General features: G+C 44.2%; 1 protein-coding gene across 4 annotated transcripts in view; it reads left to right on the top strand.

Annotated features, from left to right (window-relative positions):
* The window catches only part of LOC147426739 (uncharacterized), a 31,052-nt gene extending 10,608 nt beyond the window's left edge, over window positions 1-20,444 (top strand). Inside the window, exons 2-9 of one of the 4 annotated variants that reach the window (XM_086498949.1) lie at window positions 15,025-15,103; window positions 15,177-15,262; window positions 15,344-16,038; window positions 16,311-16,614; window positions 16,709-16,948; window positions 17,036-17,160; window positions 17,321-18,337; window positions 20,023-20,444. In XM_086498949.1, the coding sequence (XP_086355075.1) occupies window positions 15,044-15,103; window positions 15,177-15,262; window positions 15,344-16,038; window positions 16,311-16,614; window positions 16,709-16,948; window positions 17,036-17,160; window positions 17,321-18,337; window positions 20,023-20,210 (2,715 nt within the window). In that variant the 5' untranslated portion in view covers window positions 15,025-15,043 and the 3' untranslated portion in view covers window positions 20,211-20,444. Of the gene's footprint in view, window positions 1-15,024; window positions 15,104-15,170; window positions 15,263-15,343; window positions 16,039-16,310; window positions 16,615-16,708; window positions 16,949-17,035; window positions 17,161-17,320; window positions 18,338-18,405; window positions 18,813-20,022 lie in introns of those variants that run through there. The other 3 variants (XM_086498947.1, XM_086498948.1, XM_086498950.1) reach the window with 3 other exon arrangements.
* Window positions 20,445-21,074: the final 630 nt, after the last annotated feature.

The following is a 21,074-nucleotide window of genomic DNA, read 5'->3' as shown; positions in this document are numbered from 1 at the left end:
TGGCCGGTCTCGGGAGGCTCATACCCCTTATATACACCCCCGGTTGAAGAGAGTTCGACGACCGCGTCGAACGTGGGAAAAGGGTGCTTGGCTATGCATGAGGCCGTGGGGACAAAGGGGTGCATATAAGTGCAAAGTGAGCAAAACTGTTCCCAAATGCAAGTAAGTAGGCATGCTTTGTTTTTGTACTTTTGGAATGAGAGTGTGTGTATTTTTGGGGTTTTGGCGGAAGGCTGAAAAAGTATGCTTTGAACACCCAAGTAGAATTCCCCGTACTTGAGCGTTCCCCAAATAGGTAACCCAGTGTGCGCGGAGCCACCTGCTGCGTTGGCCCGCGCGGAGGCTTCTTGAAAGCCGAATCTGAAGTAGCGTTCCGTCGCAATGCAGCACTTGCGAGTTGGTCCCTGTTTGGACGTCATTTGGAGGGCAAGCTCGGGGCCCTGTGGTCTCTTTGTAGACTTGAATGGGTCTTCAGCTCAGCATGGGCCACAAAAGTGGCCGGGGCGCGACGAACACCATTGGCTTGGTTCGTCGCGTTTTTGGTGATTCTCTGTTTTTGTTATGAAGAGCCCTGTCTGGCTCGCATCTTGCCTTTTTCTCATGTGGAGAGCCCTGTCTGGCTCGCATCTTTGCTTTTTGGGTTTGGAGGTGCTCGGCTCGGATCGGGGCCGGCGCGGGTCATGGGTGACGGCCCGGTGTTTGGACGCGTCACGGGGAGCCCTGTCTGGCTCGCATCTTTCCTTTTTATCATGGAGGTGCCCGGCTCGGATCGGGGCCGGCGCGGGTCACGGGTGACGGCCCGGTGTTCAGGACGCGTCACGGGGACGGGGGGCGTGTGGTTGCTTTTTGGAGCTCTCTTCACCAAGATTTTGACGACCCGGGCCATTGCGGTTGGAGTCGTCGTGAGGATCGTGCGCGTCGGGCACGTCGGTCTTCGGCTCGTTTCCAGGAGCTCTTTTCTGGAGCTCTGATACCAAATGTGACGCCCCAGAATCTGGGCGCGTCGGGGAGGGGACCTTTTGGGCCCGGCTCGGGTCGGGGTGTTTCTTCAAGGGGTCCTGGCGCGGACGGCACCGGCTCAGGAGGGCCCGGCTCGGACGGGACCGGCTCGGGTCGAGGTGTTGCTTCAAGGGGTCCTGGCGCGGACGGCACCGGCTCAGGAGGGCCCGGCTCGGACGGGACCGGCTCGGGTCAAGTTGCCTTCACAGGGGCCCGGCTCGGACGGGACCCGCTCGGGCGTGGTTGCGTTCCATGGGTCGACGGCCGTTTGCGTTTCGCGGGTCTTCGCGGGTCTTGCGTTCCGGGTCCCTAGCCCCACGTAGCCTCAGGCTCCGCCGCACTGACGGAGGGTCATAGCGTGCCCCGGGGAACCTTGCGTGGAGTCCCCACGGTGCGCGAGTGCGTGGAGTGAGGCTACCGTGTTTAGGTGGGGGGTCCCCTCCCGTGGCCGGTCTCGGGAGGCTCATACCCCTTATATTGGCACAAGTGACTGAATTCCCACGAGGGATTGACTCGAGAGAGGTAAACAATTCACGATGTGAGGTAATGTGCTTTGTAGCACCACTGTCAAAATACCACACATGTGAATCTGCAGCAACTGACAAGCATGCATCATGGACAGCAGGATTGTAAGTGCACTCTGCGCTAAAAGCCCATTCTGCATCAACATCAGCATTACAGTCTCCTTTCACAGAAGACTCAACAATGGCTGCATTTGTAGTGGAACCAACATTTGCAGTGGAACCACCCTCTTTCTTCTTAGCCTCTTTGGCCTTCAACTTAGGACACGACTTGATCAAGTGATCATTGGCTTTACAATAATGGCAACGCATCTTCTTTTTGCCCTTATCACCAGAATTGCCAGACGAAGTGCTGCCAGCAGAAGTATTAGGAACAGAATTTTTGCCACTCGCAGCAGAACCATAAGAAGTGGTTGCATTACTGTTACCACCCTTTCTTTGAGAAGCAATGAAAGCCTGCTCAATTGCACGCTGCCTAGTCTTGTTTTTTCTAGAAAGTGACTCTTGCAACAGCAATGTGCATAATGCATCAAACTTGACAACTTCAGGATTTCCTTGGGTCATAAGTCTCCAAGTACTAGCAAAAGTTTGGTAGGAATCTGGTAAGTCTCGAAGTACTAGCAAAAGTCTGGTAGGAATCTGGTAAGGCATTAAGAACAGTCTGCACAAGGGAACTGTTTGAAATGACTTCACCTGTAGAAATAAGCTGCTCATTGATATCCTTGATACTAGCAAGGAAAGTGTCCATATCGTCTTCCACATGCATAATCTTCGACTCCAGCTCTTTACGTAGCAAAGCAATTTTAGCCTCGTTGCGGCTTGCATAAAGACCTGCTAAAATATCCCAAGCTTGTTTTGCAGATTTTGTTGAACGGATGTGAGGAACAATGGTGCACTTCACAAACAACGCAATTAATGCACGAGCCTGCGCATCCTTAACATCCCAACGAGCTTGTTCTGCCGTAGCCAAAACAACTCTAACAGTTGCAATCCTTGCAGCAAGACCTGCAACATCCTCAACATCGCCTACATCCTCAGAACCAGGACGTACATCAATGCCCTGCACAATGTTCCAGACACCCTTTGACACAAGACAATGTTGCATCATATATGCCCACATAGGGTAGTTGTCCCCATCCAACCTGTCCTCAGCAGCAAACATCTTGAACTCATTTGTGTTGTTGTTGTCAGCCACGGTAAATGCTGCACCTGATGTGAAAACTGCTCGAAAATAGGAGAAACGGAGCGGGGACAACCTTTGCTATATAACGCAAACCGTAGAAGACTATAAGGCACCTGTTATGCAGAAAACGGCACTGACAGAAATTCTGCACAAAATGACGAAATAGCTTGTGCAGTACTGCCTGTAGTGGAAACGGAGGCCGAAATGAGCCCAAATCAAAATTCTGAGCAGATCGAGCTATTCGAGCTTACCCAAAATTTTTGTCGACCTGCGAACACTCGTCAAAGCTCATTGAAATCGAAGAAAGTGAGCAGGCGTGTGCTGGAGCGGCTGGCAACTAAGCCAGGGAGGACGTGACCTGCTCTGATACCAATTGTTGGAATTAGGGTTGCAGAGAAACACACACAGCTTGGAGAAGACGAAGGAAGCTCAAGGCACACAATAGAGAGTGTGTTACTTAGTGTGCAATGGAAAGATCGATAGCCCTAGAGTGATGGGCGTATATACAATGCATGGGGAAAAAACCTCCTAAAGAGGGAAAAAATGCCCCGGCGGTCCTAATGTGTTCACACACATCACTACCACATGTATATGGTAACAGCCAAAAACCCTAAAACTGTAGAAACCCTAACCCTAACCCTAAGGACAACAGGGAGATTTCCAAAAATTGCGCTGGTTGATAACGTGGCAAGCTGTACGGATTTTCGTGATTTATGTTGGTAGCTTTTTGGCTTTGCTTTTGGACCATAAGCTTTTGAGTTTTAAAGGCTTTTTAGTGTAACTGCTTTTCAGGCCAAGGGCCTTTAAATATGAGGCTAGGGCTCATTCTTTGGCATGCTTCCTGGAGAAGGTGTAGAGTCTGGAGTACCGGCTTGTACTTTGATGATGCAATATAAAGAAATATCGAAAGGGTGGCCAAGGTTTGGGGCCAATACTCTCTGGGGTGGAATTCCGCCACTCCATGTCGCGTGTCGTCTCTCTCTCTTTCAGTTCAGTTGTTATTAAAGTGCTAAAAGTCTGTTCAATCTGCTCTTTTCTATTGGCACATGGTGTCCGTCTTGTGACAATGGTATTAGAGCATCGTACGTGTGCTTTTCTGAAAGCATACCAGTCCTACAAAAGAGCAGATAGAGCTATTGATGAAATTTTATTTGAGGTATCTTTGCCCTCCAAACCGGACTTATTAGCGACTCCCACCCTTACTTCATCGCACATCGGGCGCGCTCCCGTCTTCACTGCAGTGTCTTATAGGATATATGCCAATTAAGATCACTTTCAAGAGAAGGATCCAGATTTGTTTCAAGTCACTGTTTTTTTTTCTCAGAAGCAGTGAGATGCAGATCTTGATGTCTACAGCTACTAAGCAGCATACTCCCAAGTACTTGGTAAGCTTTCAAGAAAATTTTTGCCCGAAGTTATATAATTTCTGACATCTTCCTTTGGAGTGTAACTTATGGCAGAGTGGGGTATTCTGAAATGCTTGCCATGGAAACCCTAGCAGATTATATCTTGAAATTTCTCATTATCTCTCAGTAGATGTCTCTTCTCGAATTGATAACCTTGGAGGTTCGATGCGATTGCTTTCTTGGGACTACCATCGCCGCCAAAGAAACACTGTCTGTCCAAGAGCTGATGGACCATGTTGTGTTTGGCTACGACCTTATGGAATGAACCTAACTCTAATTTTTGGTGTAGGTGTCAAGATGGAAAGTCAGTTGACTTTTCGAGCTCGATTGATATTGAGATTGCTTTTTAAGTTTGAGATCTGTTTGAGAACTTGTTTGGTGATCTTGTTTGAAATGGATGGTATCTGTTTTGAACCTGTCTTGGTGGCGATTTGAATTGTTTGACTCTGGTTTTAATACTGGTTTCAATGATCGGTGATTTTACTCCTGGGTGGAGAAGAAAGAAATATTGTTTTGGTATTGTTTGGATCTCGGAACGACGCAAGCTGGTGTTTGGGGAGCGTTTTGTTGATGTTTGAAAACCTCGGAACGACGCAGGCCGATGCCTGGGGAGCGTTCCGTTGTATGCTAGAAAACCTCGGAACGACGCAGGCCGATGCTTGGGGAGCGTTTGGTTGTATGCTTGAACCTCCAAGTGACGCAGACTACGGTCTGGGGAGCGTTTGGTTGTATGCTTGAACCTCCAAGCGACGCAGACTGCGGTCTGGGGAGCGTTTGGTTGTACAGTCCTCTTAGCTCATGGCCCGGACCTTTTTAGGTTATCTGCGGGGGGAGTGACGAGGAAGTCGTTGAGTAGCTTCATACCGCACACCATTTGTCTTGGGGGAGTGCTCAGTGGCGCTGTTTGTTGTGTCTTGTAACATGCATATGTAAGCATTTGTGTTGCATTGTGATGTGCCAATTACTGAATATTCCTAATTGGATGAGATTGCCTGGGTATGTAATTTTAGTGCATCAAGATACCCGTGGAAGATCAGTACGGTGTTGCTAAATGGACTATTTTCTTATTTTCTCGAGTAATTGAAATTAGGATATTTAAAGATGTGCACTTGAACCGTAAGGTTAGGAACTGTAGATCTACTGGAATTATCAAAAGCCATAAGGAACGGAAAACTCTGATGTGTCATATGATGGGTGACATTAAGCATCGCGAAGGGGTTTTATCGTTAGTTCGATGGGAGAGATCGGGAAACGAATATTCTTGATGCGTCACGTGATGGGGTGACGGGAGCATTGGAAAGGGAATATCTCGTGGGTCTGGCAGGAAACCTGAATTGGAAAGAGGAATACGCGTAAAGACGCAAGCATAAGAATAAAGAAGGATTCTGAGAAGCTTTTCTTAAAAAGCGGAATATTTTAACGAGTTTTCCAGGACGAGCAGACGCTTTTCCGCGAGGAATCTATGTTTGCATTGCATTCGTGCATGTGGTTGCATCCAGGGATGCCTGGGAAGTGTTGTGAAAGGCATTGTTTTTAACTTATAAGGTTTTATTGAGTTTTTGGGCAGGTTCAGAGCAATTTTAAAATATGCCGGCCGTCCACTTAATAAGTGGGCAGCCACTTAGAAAATAAAGCAACAAAACCAGCCAACGAATTCTCTCTCCCTATTTCGGGTAGAACAACGCAAAAAAAAAAGAAAAAGAAACCGGTTGCGATCTCTACGCGAGCAGCTATTCGTGCCGTGGCCAAGGAGCTATAAAAGCACTACATGCCCTCACTGAAAGGGGAGTTATCAACGCCAGCAAGAGAAGACTCTGCCGTCAGATAACGCAAGAGATCGCGAGACTACGAAGCACGGAAGTCGCTTTTCCCGCGCAAGAGCGACAGGTATCTATTGTGGATTCGCCATACGAATTGTTGTCGCGTGTTTGTGTGTGTGTTTGCAGGTACTTCATTGCGAAGGAGAAGCGAGAAGGCTTCGGCATATGCTTGGGAATTCCGAGAACGGAATTCGGAAATTGTCTGCGGAGTCTCGACTCCGAGTACAGACGGAAAAAGGATTGAGAGCTCGTCTCTCGGATTTCCCTTACGAGAAGGAACGACCATCGAGTCAGAGATTTAGAACGGAGGGTTTTCTTCGGTTCTTGTGCTTGTAAAAAGATTCTCCCTAATAAAGGATTCTCTTTAAGGGGGGGGACCAACCCATCTTCTGGTCCCAAATACTGTGTCGAACTTCTCTCTCAACTCTGTTTAGTTGAAAGATTATTTATTTTCATTTTGTTGATTATTCGTGTGCGCTCCCGTTTGTGACATACGGTCTGGGTGTGATGGCTAATTTTACTACGCCGGAATATCAAGAGTTCCGATTTGGACGAAAGGAGAAGCTAACTCCTTGATTAAAAGAGCAGAAAGGAGAAGCTAACTCCTTGATCAAAACAGCCGAAAGGAGAAGCTAACTCCTTGATCAAAGAAGCAGAAAGGAGAAGCTAACTCCTTAATAAAAAGAGCAAACTGATTGTCTCTCGGAATGTCCCTCGGAATGACCCTTGGAAATTTTTGAGCTAACTTGAGTTGTTTTGCAGATATGTTGTAATCGCGGACGATTCCTCTCTTTCAAGAAGGGGAGATGTAACAAACTGCTGACGTGTCAAAGCCTAAAGAATAGAGCCAACTTACAGATGTGACGGAGGGGCCTAAACTGCTACAAAGTGATGACGTGGCTGTCCGAGAGTAGAAACCCTAACCCTAATTTTTGCAAGAAGCCCTAACTGTTGAAACCCTAATTTTGGAAACCCTAACCCTAAAACTTGTAAACCCTAATTTTAAAAACCCTAACCCTAAAACTTGCAAACCCTAATTTTGTTGCCAAAAACCCTAAAACTGCAAAATCCCTAATCCTAACCCTTAGGGCAACAGGGAGATTTCCAAAAATTGCGCTGACTGATGATGTGGTAGGTTGTACGGATTTCCGTAATTTACATTGGCAGCTTTTTGGCTTTGCTTTTGGACCAGAAGCTTTTGAGTTTTGAAGGCTTTTTACTATAACTGCTTTTCAGGCCAAGGGTCTTTAAATATGAGGCTAGGGCTCATTCTCTGGCATGCTTCTTGGAGAAGGTGCAGAGTCTGGAGTACCAGCTTGTACTTTGATGATGCAATATAAAGAAATACCGAATGAGACGTCAAGGTTTGGGGCCGATACTCTTTGGGGTGGAATTCCGCCACTCCGTGTCGCGTGTTGTCTCTCTCTCTCTCTTTCAGTTCAGTTGTTATTGAAGTGCTAAAAGTCTGTTCTATCTGCTCTATTCTATTGGCAGGTGGTGTCCGTCTTGTGACAACTCTCCCTTTCGTAAGTAAAAAGGAACCTTGAGCACAGTTCGGAGCACTCATCTTGAGCAAAGTTTAACATTCACTTCCGCTGCACCTTACATTGATATTAGAGCTTTGGCAATGTTTTGTATCACTCAAGGAAAGAACCACAATAATTTTTTTGCTTGTTGCGGTCGCATGTGACCCAAGTCCTCTTGGGCGTGTCGATTCCTAATCGCGTTTTTGAAGAGTGACAGGAAACCTAAGAATTGCTATTGTTTGAATCTCCGAACGACGCAGACGGGATGTCTAGGGAGCGTTTGGTTATATGCTTGTAAAATAATTGTTGTTGCGACTCCCGCCTCGGACGTGGATGGTTATGCGGGAGGAGTATTAAGAAGTCTAAGCACTCTCAGCACCTCCAAACGACGCAGGCTGCGGTCTAGGGAGCGTTTGGTTATAAAAGGCCTCTATATCTCTTGGCCCGGATCTTTTTAGGTTATGCAGGAGTGATGAGGGAGTCGTTGAATATCTCCCGGCCCGGACCTTGTTAGGTTATGCGGGAGGAGTGTTCATGGCGACTTTATGTTTCTATGTCTTGTAACATGCATATGTGAGCATTTGTGTTGCATTGGGATGTGCCAACCACTGAATATTCCTAATTGGATGAGATTGCTTGGGTATGTAATTTTAGTGCATCAAGACACTCGTGGAAGATCAATACGATCTGGGTGTGATGGCTAATTTTACTACGTCGGAATATCAAGCGTTATGATCTGGACGAAAGGAGAAGTTAACTCCTTGATCAAAAGAGCCGAAAGGAGAAGCCAACTCCTTAACAAAAAGAGCAAACTGATGTTCCTCGGAAATTTTTGAGCTAACTTGAGTTGTTTTGCAGAGATGCTGTAATCGCGGACGATTACTCTCTTTTAAGAAGGAGAGATGTCACAAACTGTTGACGTGTCAAAGCCCTAAAGAATGAAGCCAACTTGCAGATACTGGCTGAGGGACTTAAACCCTAAGAAGAACAAGTAAAAGAAAAACAAGTCCTACCAACTTATGGGGAACCTGTCCGATGAGGCCCCAAGTGACATAAAGGATTAAAATAAAGCAGGACCTAACCACACACAAGAAAATTGCGTAGCTGTTGATGACGTCGTAGATTTTTGAAAATTACGTTGGTTGATGATGTGGAAGGTTGTATGGATTTTCGAGTTTTGCGTTGGTTGATGACGTGGCAACTGTACGGATTTCTGTAAATTACGTTGGCAGCTTTTTGGCTTTGCTTTTGGACCATATGCTTTTGAGTTTGAAGGCTTTTTACTGAAAATTGCTTCTGGGGCCTAGGGCCTTTAAATATGAGGTTAGGACTCATTCTCTGGCATGCTTCCTGGCGAAGGTGCAGAGTCTCGAGTACCGGCTTGTACTGTGTTGATGCAATATAAAGAAATATTGAAAGGGGCGCCAAGGTTTGGGCCAATACTCTCTCGGGTGGAATTCCGCCACTCCGTGTCGTGTGTCGTCTCTCTCTCTCTCTCTCTCTCTCAGTTCAGTTGTTATTGAAGTGCTAAAAGTCTGTTCAATCTGTTCTTTTCTATTGACACGTGGTGCTCGTCTTGTGACGGATTTGCCCAAAATTGCATATGATGTACGTCCTTTTCTTGGTTATGTCAAGCATATAGTTCGCACATAGAGAATTTTGCACGCATTGCCGCACCTATGACTGATGTTTTGAAAGGGGTAAAGACTCGCCGTCAGCGCGTAGACTTGCCTGAAGCAGCCGTTGAGGCTTTCACAGCTCTCAAGGTTATGGTGACAGAAGCATCGTGTCTTATCCTTGCCTCTTGGGATGACCCCTTTGAGGTATGGACGGATGCGAGCAATGTCGCCATAGGCGCTGTGCTTTAGCAACATGGTCGTCCAATAGCTTTCCTTAGTCAGAAGCTCAATAGTGCAGAAAAGAACTATTCAGTTTATGATAAAGAACTTTTGTCTGTCGTTCACTCTCTTAAGCATTGGAAGCATTTTCTTTATGTTTGAGAGTTTACAGTTCGCACAGATCACCAAGCGCTCAAGTGGCTCCAGTCTATACGTAGTGCACATTGGAGTGATTGCCAAGCGCGGTGGTCACAATTTTTCGAGCAATTTGGAGGTTTGATTGAGTATGTGCTTGGAAAAGCTAACCTTGTTGCAGATGTGTTGTTGGAAAAGCTAACCTTGTTGCAGATGCGTTGAGTCGCAAAGGACAGATTTTGGCTATTGAGTCAAGCTCCACAGTTTCTATTCAAGGTGTGTCTTTCGAGAGCATGATGAATTAGTATGCGGATTCCGAGTTTGGTAAGCAATGGTTGCTGGCTCTTGCTTCCCAAGGGCGAAGCAACTATCTCATTCGTGATGGTTTGTTGTATTTTCGTCAACGTTGTGAGCGGGATGAAAACACACACAGCGCTTCTATAACGACCCGACACACACTCTTGGGAAGATACACACACACTATGGGGCACCACTCGGCCTAGACAACACACCTGACCGAGAGGGAACACACCTCTGGAGTGAGAGGAGAGAGACTATCCACTTGCCCACTCCACACAGACACACACACACACACACACCCAAAAAACTCAGCTCAAAAGAGGAGAATTTTTGATGTTTAGATACAATTGAGCTTGGGCCAACACCAATGGGGCAAATAGCTCACACAATATAGGTAAAATAAGCCAGATACAATCACAAACTAGAGCAGAAACTTCGCTCATAGGAGAAACTTACATAGAAAAACAGCAGGAAAAGAGTGAGGAAATTGGCAAAATGGACAGCGCCATCGCGTCCGGAACGGCCCAAAACCCCAGTCTACAATGTCAAAGTGCTCAAATCCGACATCGGATGAGCAGTTTACGACCAAAACAGGCTCCAAAATCAGCAAAAACACACCTGCGGCTGTTCCTCCTTTTCTCTCCATGTTTTTTCTGGTCTTCTCTCTGTTTTTTCAGTTCCCACACTTAGCTTTATTACTTGGGCACCCTTGGCTTTTTAGATGACCTCAAACGGACCCCGAACAGGCCAAAAACTGACCTCACAGTGCATAGTTGTCACCTTTTTTGCATCCATCTGCACACCTGGCACTCAACTTTTTCCAATAATGCATCCCACCACCACGTGAAGTGGCCCTAAAGTATAGTCCTCATGATGAACTTTCTGCATAATTCTCACAAGAAAACATCCACGTTGTGTCTGTACTTATCCACGTACAAGTATTGACCCCATTCGCCGTCCTGACGCCACTAGATGCCATCTGACGCACCTGCTTACCTCATGTCGTCGGCTCGCGGATAGCTTCCTCGAGAAGTTTTATGCACTACCAACTCCTCATTATTATAGAAAAAACACATTGGTACTAGTAATAGTGAAAATCGATGCACTATGTACATGCTGTCCTACATGTACACATATGGGCCCCACGTAACCACCTGGCTCTGGCAAATGGGCAATCCTTTATTCGATGCACCATGCATGGGTATGTACATATGTGCAATCCTTTGCTCCAAAAAACTCATGACAACGTCTATGTGTGTTGCCCTCTCTCAGGCCAACCATATTGCATGATGTACATGATTCTCTCACGGGTGGGCACAGGGAAATGAATACTTTGGAAAAAATAGAAAGATTCTTTTATTGGCCTAAAATACGAAAAAATGTGTTTCGTTATGTCACACAGTGCACTATATGTCAAAAGGTAAAAGCTCCTTGGGGTAAGCAGCAAAACCTCTTGCTTTTGTTGCCTATTCTCAATGGACCTTTTCAAGATATTTCCATGGATTTTGTGACTAACCTTTCACCTAGTTTGCATTCAAGGAACACTCAATGTTTGACAATTGTTGATCATTTAAGCAAGTTTTGCATGTTAATTCCTTGTAAGGCCACAATCACTGCACAAGATGTAGCACGGTTGTTCATAAAGCATTCGTACCCCCTCTTTGGTTTGCCAAAATCGATTGTTTCAAATAGGAATGTTAAGTTTACGTCCATTTTTTTGGCGCGCAATCTTTGAAAATTTTGGCAGTAAGTTAAATTTTTCATCGGCTTTTCATCCACAGTCAGATGGTCAGACAAAGATTTACAATCAGTTGGCTTTTGATGTTTTACAGTCATATGTGCATGATTAACAGTCTTATTGGGAGCTCTATCTTTCATTGGTTCAGGCTATTTTGAATGACCCTTTTTTTTCTGTCATTGGTCAAACTCCGTACGAGGCAGCTTTTGGCTGTCAGTTCTACTTTTGACTCGCTCGGTCAGTCAAATGCCTGATGCCAATGCTGAAAGTCAGTCATTGGATGCGATTTCTGAGTGTGAAGCTTCAGCTAAGCAAGGCTCATGAATCTTATTCACGATAGGCTAATAAGCATTGTCAGGATGTTTTGATCAAGGAAGGGGATTGGGTGTATTTAAGAATCATGAAGCAGCGTCTTAAGCAAGTTGGAAAGAAGTGTCCCAAGTTGTCTTTTCGAATGTATGGTCCATGTCCTGTCATTAAAAAGATAAATGAGGTTTCAATGAAATTGCAATTGCCTAACTCATGGTCAATGCACAACGTTTTCCATGTTTCAAGGACATTTCGAAAGAAGAAGAACCGGAGATCATCGATGAAGCAGAAGTCATGGAACCGGAGCAAGTGTTGTTGCACCGGGTTTGACATGGTTCAAAGAAGCAATTGAGACAATACTTTTTGAAGTTCAAAGATCGAAACCCGCGAAGCAGTGTGGGTCGATGAAGAGTTTTTCAAAGATTACCCAAAGTTGTTGACAGACTACAAGGAAGCCCTGCAGCTCGGTACCAGTATCTCACTTTAAAAAGGAAGGGATGTCACATGACACATCTAACCCTATGTGTACGTGGACAAGCTATTTCATGACAAGGGTTCAGTTCTGTCCTGTCAGTCTAGCTTAGGAAGTGTTCTGTCACTTTTGTGAGTCTGTTCGTAGACCGTGCATGCCCAGGCACTTAAGAGTAGATGCATATCCTCTGGTTGCACACAATATGATCATCAGCATTATCATCAGAATTCATCAGGAGCATTTTCCAATGCACAGAACCTATTTTCCCTATTTTAGCCATTTTTCACTTATTATTTTTAAGTGACTTTTGTTGGGAACTGGGTAGGGCAAATGAGCCAAGGCAATATAAAAGAAAACCTAGCGCTAGTGCAATCTGGCAGAAGAGGAAGAAGTGCACAGGCAAGTAACTTGCAGCAGGCATCTCTCTCTCTCTCTCTCTCTCTCTCTCTCTCTCTCTCACCCTTGGTGTTTTGTCACCAAGCAAGCCAGCGTTTTTTCAGCAGCCACTCCATCGTCAAGAAACCCTCAGATCAGCGTTTTGGAGCCCAACACTTCAGCGTTTCCAAGGACAGCACTTCAGCGTTTGTAAAGGCAGTAGATCAGCGTTTTTGGACAAGCTAAACCGGCGTTTTCTTGGCGAGAAATTCATCGTTTTGCACCTGCAACATCCAACATTTTTGAACCAGCAAAGGCAGCGTTTTGCAGCATCAGAATTCGGCGTTTTGCAGCAGCGTTTTCAACAGATAGAGGATCAGCAAGAAGATAGCTATTCAGCGGTCGTCGTCACCGTCATCTGCAGATTTAGATCCACATTGCATCATAGCCTCACGACTTGCATCAGTATCTTGTACAAGATTGTGCAATCAATAGCATAGACCTCTCTCACCATCGAGAGAGGGGCCCTTGGAGGAGGGTTTGACAACTTGTCTGGTGTCGTATTCTTCTCTCTCTATCTCTCAGTCTCAGCACCTTCATTCATAGTGTTTATCCACTTTGTTTGTGATCACTTGCACTCTCTCATTAAAGGAACGGAAGGCTCTCCCTTCCGTAAGTAAAAAGGAACCTTGAGCACAGTTTGGAGCACTCATCTTGAGCAAAGTTCAACATTCACTTCCGCTGCACCTTACAGTGAAGATCCTCTAAGAAGACCAATCTGTCTGTGCCGTCTCGCCTGTATCTTCTACCTCCAATCCTCCAATGTCAACTAAAATAGAATCTGCACCAAGAATGCCACCAAACCTCAACTCGGTGTGGCTCTCAATGTGAATGAGCTAGGAGTGGCCTACTACCCAGGTCGGGGGATAAGTTTGCATTAAGGTTACGGAGGGTGAGTGTAAGCAACTTTGAAGGTAGTAATCCAAATGATCAGGAGTGTAGAAGAGCAATTGCACCTCTATCCAAGTCAAGCTCCGGGTGACTCCGGATGTAGTCGCGAGATGCTTGATCTCCCGCATCTTGCGGGTAAACTCTTCGAGAGAGTTCAAAGCACTGAAGTTCCACTCCAGCCTGTAGATCCAAGCAATGAACCTGTCCAAAAAGAGATCTAAGATCCTCTTCCTAAGTGCATGGAGATGCTCTTGTGTAAGCAAGTGATCTGATGTGTCGAGGTCAAGTGGTAAGTGTTTGCCCACCTGTAACAAACTCGGACACTCCAAGTCAAGATTCTACCGCAACACAGCAGAGATACACTTCAAAACAGTTCACAGTTCACAATTGATTCGACACGGCCCGTGGTCATCTTGATTGTCTGTCTTTGAAGATTTGGAGCATTAGTAAGCCGTTTAGTGAAGAGATTTGTGACCAATTGTCCTTTACCACAGGCTGATTGGGAGTGGTTTCCTTTGAGTGTTGTAGTCTATCCTCTTGACATGACCATTTTACAACTAGCTTCTATTATGGAGGAAGAACAGATGTTGCATATCATTTCAGAGTTCCTTATGAAGCCGATATGCGACCGGGGAGTTTAAAATCTGGTGAAGATGCTTACTTTTTCCACATTATTTCTTGACTGATATTCGAATGACGGGTGATGATGGTGGTCTTAATTTCCTGCGATTTTGGGCAATCTACAACCAAGTAAACATTATCTGTAGGGAGGACATTTATATGGGAGCGAGTCAATGATCATTGACAGTCCTTAGTCATTCCTAATTGTATTCCATAGGTCTTTTAACATTGGGAGCTATTGATGAATGCTAAAAAGACCATGAAAAGTTGTCATCTATCTACAATTCATTATACCGCTATTCGCGATGCTTAGCAGTGCAGTTAACCAACCTTGATGTGGCTGGGGCTAACTCCATGTGGGAGAACATTAGAGATGGAAAACAGATCCTCGCACAGAAAAAGGTCTTTTTGCTACTTTCGCACTTGTCACCCTCGTTTTGAATTTTATTTTTTCTTCATTTCCAATGGATAGGCACATACTATCACTTGTGAGAAGCTAGCATGAAGCTAGTATGATGCGCTGATATTCTTCCAAGTGACATTGGAGGTTGTGATTGTTTATTGCTTAAGATTCTTGGGACCAGAATTCAATGGATTTTAGAATTAGGACAGTTTGTAATTTACAATGTCTAGGGTATTGGCAGATTGTTGGATCAATTACAAATTTTTTGTAACATTAAAGAAGGTCATGGGCATGTTGATTTACTTGTCTGACAAATGTTCAAGTTAACATTTCACAACTGCAAGCTGTTTTATTTGAGCTGGAAAATGTAGAGCTTGGGAGAACAAAATAAAAACAAAGCAATCAACTGACATGTTTATGACTTCAGATTTCAGTTATCAAACATAATGTTGAGAGAAGGAAGTTTCAACTACACCCAAACTAGACTTGTATCATCTTTGGTACAGGTCGTGCTAAATGCGAGAATTTTTTTCTAATGGTTTGCTACCGTCAGGCATTAAGAGATGTTGTGCTATGCAGGTAACATTATGTGATATTTGTGGGGTCGAGGGATTTAGTGAGTTCATTGCAGTTTGCTCTCAATGCAATGAGCGTGCGGAGCACATGTAAGCATTTTGCCTAAATATTATGTGGCAATATTTCATTACAGGTCCACTCAAGGAATGCTTTGATTTGTATTTCTGCAGATATTGCATGCAGGCTTTTTGTGATGCTCTGCCTCCCAGCTGGGTTTGTGAGGGATGCAAGTTGGCTCAACTTCAATCATGTGAGGGGCAAAATGGGACTCTTGTAATTACTATTGATTGCAACCGGACAGCACAAAGTTTACATGAGGCAAAGCCACAGAATGAGCAGTGCACATCGGAACAGGAACAGGGAGAAATTGAGGAATCGATATGTTCAGAGGGTGAGCTGAACAAAGATTCTAGCTTACCAGCAGGTAGCGCGCCACAAGTGGGTACACCAAGTGACATAAACGCTGACAATGAACAATATAGGTCAAATGTCTGCAAATCAATCCCTCCTCAAAAACAGGTAGATTCAAACAATTCACATCATGGTACTCAAGGTGCACCGTCAAGAAAGCTGCGTGCACCTAGTGCATCGCAATTCAAAGAAAGTGAACAGATGCCTTCCTTCTTGTTGCCTTCCCGACCTAAAACTCTTCCTAGAAGCAAGAGCATCTCTAGTCTATTGCCACATGTTGGAGCCAACAAGAAAGCAGAACAACTAAAAGGAAATCCTAAACATACTGAAGAAACAGTCGGTTCGAATTTGAGGAAGGCAACATCCTCATCAATTTTAGGATCTCGTTTGGATTCTGAAAATCAGCCCATGCAGGGGTTTGAATGCTTTGCCCGTAGACATCACCCCCATGCAGGTACATGCTTGATAATAGTTCCTATTTTTGTTGGCAAGAGAAATCTAAGAGACTTGAACTGCCGGATCAAAATCGAATGCAATTTTCCAGGCTTTGTGATTTATTGCTGGTTGTAGTGATCAAAAAGTAGGGTTTTCTATGTAGAACTTTGCATGTCTTTACACAAGACTAAATATATGTACGTTTGTTTGAGATACTGACATCTTTTAGAATCGAACGTAAGACAAAACAAACTGTGATTTAAATGTTTGGGTGCTTATTTTTGAATGCAGGCATCTTAGAGCAACCTGTAGCACATGCCTTGCTAGGAAAGCAGCCAAATCTGTCGTCAGGTGCTTCCATGCACTATGGTCAGCTTCCTATTCCAGATTACCCAAGGCCTGTGACTGTATCCAGTGAGAGGCATCCACCACAGTTTCTTGATCCTTATCAAGGAAGACCGTTACAACAACATGAATTTGCTGTGCAGAATATATTGTCTCAGATGTCAAACAATTGTCATGCACAAAATGTAAGCACCGTTGACAACATTCTTCCACACATATCAGCAATTCCTCATGTGCAGAAGTTGTGGAGGTATATGAAAAAACACTGACAGAAGCTTTTCTAACCTCTTATGAGGGGACAACAAATGATGCACGAGTGATTGACAGATGACCCTTTATTACAGGGGCTCGTTCAATGTTGATCTGGGTGGTAATAGCTCAAAGATATACAAAGGCATTCAAGGTCATCCTTCTAGCAAGGCTGATCAGAAGGTCTGGGAAGCAGCCCGCACATTGCCAAGATTGCTGAAGGTGAAAGAGTTACGAAGAGGATTGGACTATAGCACCTGGCCTGAACACTTTTCCTTAAATCCACCAAATAGTCAGAATGTTGGCCTTTTCTTCTTCCCAGTGGACATGGAAAGGTATCCTATTAGTATGTTACAAAAATTCATGTCCTTGTGTATTTATAGCTTGCAAGCTGCTTATTGGCTAAGGGTCCTTTTGTGCAGACATGACTCCTGGTACAAGCCTCTTCTTGATCGTATGATATCATATGACTTGATGCTAAGAGCAGAGTCAGCCAATTTGTATCTCCTAATCTTCCATTCTCAGCTTTTCCCTAACACAGAACAATGTAAGAAGTTCAGATTAATATTTTCTAACATGGGATTCAGGGTTGTGCCTCTATTGTATATTCCTCCAGTTTTCATGAATTTTTGCTATAGTCTTTTTAATAACGAGTCAAGTTTCTAATCCATATTTACTCAATTTTTGTGCTGATTTTGATATGGCAGTGTGGGATGGCAGATTTTATCTCTGGGGAATATTCAGGCCCAAAAAAAGTCCTTTAATGCAGAGAGCTATGGTGCTGCAACCTGTTCAAGACGCCAGTGATAATACTGAGGTTGTGGACATGGATATTGACAGCAATGACGTTCTGCCACTTACAAAGATGAGCGAGGAGCTTCCTCTTCCTCCTTTGCCTCCAGGTTCTCCACCTGCAGTGCCGCCACTGCCATTGTCACAGCAGTCTCAGGAAGGAGGTGGCTCAGCTGCTGCAAAGCGCCAGACAGTTTTGCAAGAAGTTGCATGCATGATTAGCTATCATGTATCTGATGGCGAGCAAAAGCATGCAGTTCCAGATTCTGTGGAACAAACCATGGCCATCCATAATAAATCTGTAATGGAAGATAGGGAAAGCGGCCTTGTTGATATCCATTTGAATGCTGCCGGGCCGAATGTAGAAAGGACGTATGTGGGACATGATTTGAAAGCTGAGAGTCAAACTTTGAACACGTCACCTGGTGATAGCCTAAGAAATAAGGTAGACAGTGGCTCACAGGGGCCACAGGTAGGTGATGGCTCCAGTTGTTCCGTTATCTTCCAAAAGCCGGTTCAAGATGCTGCACTGAAATCAGGTAAAGGAACATCCATGTCTGAGCCTCAGCATTCGGCATGCGTACTTGAAGTACAACCTATGCAACTGCCTGTGCTGATATCCCTTGAGACCTCTGCTATGTCAGCATCAAAGGCAAAATCCAAGAGAGGTCTTACCCATTCACCATCTAGACATGACAGCTTAGGTGGCAGCTCTTGTCGTACTTCACTGCAACTGACTAACAAGAAGGCTTCAAATGGATTGGAAAGAGGAAGTGAAGAGGCTGAGTTATCCGAGGCCTCAGAGAATTGTGTAGCAGGTCATGCTTTGAGCAAGGGCAAGGATACCACTGCTGGTATACAAGATGAAGTAATTTTTTCAAGTGCAAGGGCCGACAGTACTTCACTTTTGTTGAGGGATGACATTGGCAAAGGTATTAAACTTTGTTTGCATTTATTAGCTGTCAAATGCTTACTGAGTAAGAGGTTTTCGAATCTTCAGGACATTGTGACTTGACTGTAGTGCGTGATGTCAGTGGATGCCAGGGTGTTGCATGTCTTCCGCTTTTTCCAATGCCAGACTCCCCTCCTTTACATGACACCACAGGCATATTAACCGACTTGGTTTGCCAAGGTGGGTATTCTAGCGACTTGAACTGGCAAGTGTTGTCTTTAGTGCAACAACTAGAAAAGCCTTTGTATGTACCTCATGCGCCATCGGATAGTGTAATTTCAAAACAACCCACAGATTCACAAGATCTAAATGCCGAGTTGACATTGCTTGCCCCTCAGTACAGAAAGCATGGAAACATTTGGATCAAAGTTGATAGTGGCTCGAGACCTTGTTTTGATAATAATGTAGAGTTGACTCTCTGAGTTTGAGAAACATAGCAATCTTATTAGAGAATACATGGAAGAGTGTATATTTCATATAGATGAAAGGTTTCTTTCACTGAATTAAATATATCCATAATTCATCATATCCATGATTTTGGGTGTTGTCAGAGGTGTGGGGATTAATGATGCAGTTACTACATGGTGTGCAAGTGTAGACCAAACCTTTACGTGATTGCTTAATAGAAGCTGTTCCTTCAAATGGAAATATGAGATGACCTGCTGTCATGACATACAGATGGGTTTGTTCTTTAACTTGAAAAATGAGGTCTGTGGATGGTCTTTTACTCTAATGGCTATGCTTTTGTCTTTTTTTTTGTTTTTTGTTTTTGCGGGTGCGGGAAGTTTATGATTGTATAACCGACCAAGGATGCCAGGTTTGCTATATGATTAGTTCCAGAATGTGGACATTCAGGATTCATTTACCTGAAACGAGTGCTTCATGCGGTTGCAAATAGGACTAAAACAAAGGAGGTTTGCAACTTATTTAGTACATCAAGTGTGTAATTATAGCAGTTTTATATGTGGATGTTCAGGATATATTTACACAAATTTGTGTGGGTGCGATGGGTGCATTGATAGAAGGGAGGCGTGCACAAACCATATTTTTGGGGGTCAATGGAGGTAAATATGGATGCTGCAGCGATTTGGGATCTATTTCTCATCCTGGGTGCAGTCATGGTAGTGCTTTATTGTGGCTTCACCTACTTTATGTTAATTTTTACACTCTGTTTGCATGGAATTATGGTTCATAGCCCAAATTCATTGGCAGCATTTTGCAATGGCCGATTGTGTCACTAACACTGAATTTTATAGCTTGTTTGTGCTTTAGCAGCACCCTCCTTGTTGTGGTTACCGCATGTCATAGATTACTACATCCCAAGCAAGCGATTTCATCATTACAGATTTCCTTTTCCATGCGCGAAAGTGGTAGTCTTGACATTTGGCAGGACGCAGCATCATCTTATGAAAGCTGTGTTAGTGGTTGAACATCTTTAAGCATTTGATATACGTGTTTAGTACCTTAACTGCTTGTGTCTGGGGTGTAATCTATTCAAGGGCTTGATAAATGGTTGTGACAACGGAAAGCAGAGATCTTACAGACGGTGATCCAGTGCGGAATCTGGTTCTTCTCTCTTATATCTATATCTGAATAGACTTTGTCTGTAAATATTGTTTTTTATGATATCATAGACACTCAATCAATTTGTGTACTTGGTTACAGACGAGATCAGTGAAGAGGCCACGCTCAAGAATGGCAGAAATGAACCTTATGTAATTACCAAGGCGACCAGATTTGTGCGTTCTGAGTTTTTCAAAGCAGACTTTATAGTGAGCATCAGGAGGAGGTTGAAAATGGGAAGCATCAGGTATGCAGTCACCTTGTGTGTGCTACTCTCTCGCTCTCTATAGCCTTTTGGATACTGATGTATATGTATATGTATATGATGCCTCGACTGTCAGAGAGCTCCATTGTATCAGCTCACCCCTTTGTATTCCCCTTGTATCAGGTTTCACCCCACCCCTACCCACTATTTTCTTTTCAGCTCTTTGTGCTTTTTGTACCCAGACCTGGTATTAGATTCACCACATTTAACCCTTTGGTCTCATAGGTCATTTTGGCCTTTTGAAGACGTTAATATTACATTTCATTTCATTTCTCTCTCTCTCTCCGTGTCTCCGGTCTTGAGTTCAAAACTTGTTGCATAGATCAAGATGTGTGTGTGTGTGTGTGAAAAAGAAGAGCAAATTGGAATAACGTTCCTATCACCTAGCGTGGTAGATTGGTTACCTCCGTTCCCACTTGAGTAACAGGTTTTGAGTTCAGAACGCGTTGAATAGATCTTTGAGATCTCATGGGATCGTTCCTACGACGTAAGAACTTCCCTTCTCTCAATTGATCAAACTCGTCAATTTCACTGAAATATAATGCTTGTGCATTTTTAGGACAAATTTCAAGAACTCCTTTAGCCTTATATTGTCTTGCCATGTGTATCCCTTTGATTATCCTTCATGATATTTGCCTTTGTAGCATCGAGATGAAGAGACCTTTAATGAACCTGACAAGAAATTTTTCTACATGAACAGGAACGATGTGCCAGTTTTTATACGCATGCTGAATGCAACCTTAACTTGCTGGCAAAATTGTCCACATAGAAATAGGAAAGTTAATGAAGATACAGTTTGCATGTTTGTCTGTTTGAGAGAGAGACCGAGAGACGATATCAACAACTATGGGTGACTACCTTGCAGCCAAGTGATTGTCATCTCTAAGAA

Source organism: Adiantum capillus-veneris, chromosome 24 (genome assembly GCF_014529385.1).
Source record: "Adiantum capillus-veneris isolate H3 chromosome 24, ASM1452938v2, whole genome shotgun sequence".
Classification (NCBI taxonomy): domain Eukaryota; kingdom Viridiplantae; phylum Streptophyta; class Polypodiopsida; order Polypodiales; family Pteridaceae; genus Adiantum; species Adiantum capillus-veneris.
The sequence above is the reverse complement of the archived record's forward strand: the minus strand, read 5'-3'. Positions and strand labels throughout refer to the sequence as shown.